The sequence below is a fragment of the Bidens hawaiensis genome, unplaced genomic scaffold (assembly GCF_021521415.1).
Source record: "Bidens hawaiensis isolate Kalapana, Puna unplaced genomic scaffold, B.hawaiensis_p1.1 tig00049870_1, whole genome shotgun sequence".
Lineage (NCBI taxonomy): Eukaryota > Viridiplantae > Streptophyta > Magnoliopsida > Asterales > Asteraceae > Bidens > Bidens hawaiensis.
Genome location: NW_027506126.1, coordinates 104,625 through 107,733, shown reverse-complemented (window position 1 = coordinate 107,733; position 3,109 = coordinate 104,625). Strand labels below are relative to the sequence as shown.

Below are 3,109 nucleotides of genomic sequence, written 5' to 3'. Positions count from 1 at the left end.
TTTTGACCAACTGCATTTCCCCATCCAGGATGCTATCCAAAGCTTTGCTGAGGCGGCAGATGGCATTCGCCAGTTCCGCGACTATCTTCATGAAGAATAATTTCATTGTATATATATATTTTTTCTTTTGTTCCTGTAATCCCTTTTTTGAATGTATATATGACATGGATTTTACATTTTGTCTTGTATTACAATATAAATGTGTGTGAGCTAAGTCCGTTATGTATCCAAAATATAGGATTAGGATAAGTATTGGCACGCAGGCCTATCCGTACAGGAATTAACATTCCAAAAATTTTAAAAACGGGTAACTGTGCATAACTGTATTTGCATTAATTATTAGTTTGAAACAAAATTTGGTACGCAGACCGAAATAAACAAGGCAGGCAGGCCAATGAAGAGGCACGCAGGCCTAAAAGAGAATTACATAACTTAGATATAGCATCTTCGCAATTGTGCAACGTTCCAAGTCCTGGGAATAGGAATGCCATCTAATTTTTTCAATTTGTATGCACCCTTTCCCAACACCTCAACAATTTGGTAAGGGCCTTCCCATGTGGGGGCTAACTTTCCCGGTAATTCGGCATTTGATGCTTCATTGTTCCGGAAGACATAGTCCCCTTTGTGGAATGCACAAATTTTGACCCGCACATCATAGTACTTCTGGAGCTGGTTCTTTTATTTACTTTCGCGTATAGCTTCCAGCTCACGTCTTTCCTCCAGGAGGTCTAAGTTCATCCTGAGTTCTCTTTCGTTGTCTTCCATTAAGAGGATTCTTGCGGATGGGAGGCCAATTTCGGCAGGAATCATCGCTTCCATGCCATATGTCAAGCTGAATGGTGTTTCTGAGTTGCTTGTTTTTTTACTGGTATGATGCGCCCACAGTACATGAGGCAACTCGTCAACCCATCCTGTTCTTTTGGTTCCCAGTCTGGCTTTGATGCCTTCTTTGATGCTGCGATTGGCTCGCTCCACCTGCTCATTAGCCTGGGGGTGGGCAACCGATGTGAACACCTGCTTAATTTGTAACACGGATAACCATTCCTGGAGGTGCTTGTTAGCGAACTGAGTACCATTGTCGCTGACCAATGTCTGAGGGAGGCCGAACCGGTAAATAATGTATTCCCACAAGAATTTCTTCACATTCGTTGTTGTTATAAGGGCCAGCGGCTTGGCCTCTACCCACTTTGTGAAGTAATCTATAGCGACCAATAGGAACTTTACTCGTCCTAGAGCCTCGGGGAATGGTCCCATGATGTCTATGGCCCACTTTTGGAAAGGCCATGCTCCGGTGACTGGGATGAGTTTGTTCTGGGGCTGCAATGTTCGCGATGCATGTCTTTGGCAGGCATCGCATTTTTGGATCTCTTTGAGTGCATCTATATGCATGCCTAGCCAGCAGTACCCCGCGTTCATAATTTTTGCCACTACCATCCTTGGTCCTGCGTGCAATCCGCAGATGCCTTCGTGGATCTCTCGGATTACATAATTGGCATCTTCGGCGCCTACACACCTGAGTAGCGGACCAAGGAAAGACTTCCGGAATAGGATTCCGTCATGAACTTGGTAGCATAGTGCCTTGTGGCGGATCTTTCGGGCCTCTGTCTTATCTTCCGGGAGGATGCCGGAAGACAAGTAAGTCTGGATTGGTTCCATCCAGGACGTTGCTCCAATTTGGATGACCAAAACTTGATGTTGAGGAACGGATGGAGCATCCAAACCTTTAATTCTGACGTCTCTACCCATGTGTTCGAAGCTGGTGGATGCTAGTTTGCTCAAGGCATCCACAGGTCGATTCTCACTTCTTTTGATGTGCACTACTTTACATGAAGTGAATTGTTGCATAAGCTCCTTAGCTTGGGACAGATATGAAGCCATGACATCATTCTTTGCTTCATAAGTCCCTAAGACCTGTCCTACAATAAGCATAGAATCGACCCGAGCCTCCAAAAATTTTACGCCCAGTTTCCTTGCAATCCGCAATCCGACAAAGAATGCCTCATACTTGGCTTCATTGTTCGTGCTTTTGAAGTTTAACTTGATGGCATAGGTGAACTCTTGGCTGTCCGGGTTAATCAATTTCAGACCTGCGCCTGATCCCTCCCCACTTGACGCTCCATCCGTAAACAGAGTCCATTGTTGACCTTCTTCGGAAGGGATCGGGGGTTGTTGTTCAAGCAGGCATTCCTGGACTTTGCCTGCGGGTACTTCTGTGATAAAATCTGCCAAGACTTGTCCTTTGATCGCGGGTCTAGGCTTGTACTCAATGGAGTGTTCGCCCAATTCGATTGCCTATTTGGCCAATCTCCCGGATAATTCAGGTTTGGCCAACACATTTTTCAGCTTGTAGTCTGTCAGAACTTGTATTGGGTGACCTTAGAAGTACCTCTTTAGCCTCTGTGCCGCGTAAACTAGGGCTAGCACGAGTTTTTCAGGCATCGAGTACCGAGTTTCGGCATCTGCTAGTGTTCTGCTGACGTAGTATATCGGCGTTTGGATGGCTTTTAGATCCGTTAGGAGGACTGCTCCAATTGCGATATCCGAAGCGGACAGGTACAAAATGAGAGGTTCTCCTTCTCAGGGTGCGGTCAATGTTGGAAGCTCCATGAGGCATTTTTTCACTTCTAGGAACGCCGCCTCTACTTCCGGTGTCCATTTGAAATGTACCTTTTCAAGCAATTTCGCAACGTTGATACGAATGGGTAAGATTTAGCTGCATGATTTGCCAGAAATCTGTTTAGAGCCACTAATCTTCCATTCAATGTTTGGACCTCTTTTAGTGAAGACGGGGAGGGCATCCGGGCGATGGCTTGCACCTTCTCTAGGTTTGCTTTGAATCCCTCCCCGATGACAATCACCCCTAAGAACTTTCCTTCTTCCATGCCAAAGGAGCATTTTGAAGGGTTAAGTTTCATATTGATTTTCCTGAGTGTGGAGAAAACTTCTTTGATGTCTCGAAGCATTTGATCTTCCTCCACACTCTTGATGACCAGATCATCCATGTATACCTCCAGGTTCTTCCCGATCTGACCTTGGAAAGTGTTATCCATCAAACGCTGGTACGTGGCTCCCGCTTTTTTTAGACCGAATGGCATCATCTTGTAGCAGA

The 3,109-nt window shown here is 45.5% G+C and overlaps 1 protein-coding gene across 1 annotated transcript; it reads right to left on the bottom strand.

Annotated features, from left to right (window-relative positions):
- Window positions 1–678: 678 nt before the first annotated feature.
- LOC143616796 (uncharacterized) lies at window positions 679–2,614 on the bottom strand. The gene is made up of 2 exons (XM_077089522.1): window positions 2,447–2,614; window positions 679–2,292 (listed from the first exon to the last, which is right to left on the bottom strand). The coding sequence occupies exons 1-2, from the start codon at window positions 2,612–2,614 to the stop codon at window positions 679–681; spliced, it is 1,782 nt and encodes a 593-aa protein (XP_076945637.1).
- Between the last annotated feature and the right edge of the window lie 495 nt (window positions 2,615–3,109).

What these genes read in the sequence shown, in the direction of transcription:
- LOC143616796 (XM_077089522.1), bottom strand. Translation starts at nt 2,614, where the DNA reads ATGCCTCATGGAGCTTCCAACATTGACCGCACCCTGAGAAGGAGAACC. An exon ending in CTAGCAGATGCCGAAACTCG is followed by an intron (nt 2,293 to 2,446) that starts GTACTCGATGCC and finishes TTGGCCAAATAG; the next exon opens with GCAATCGAATTGGGCGAACA.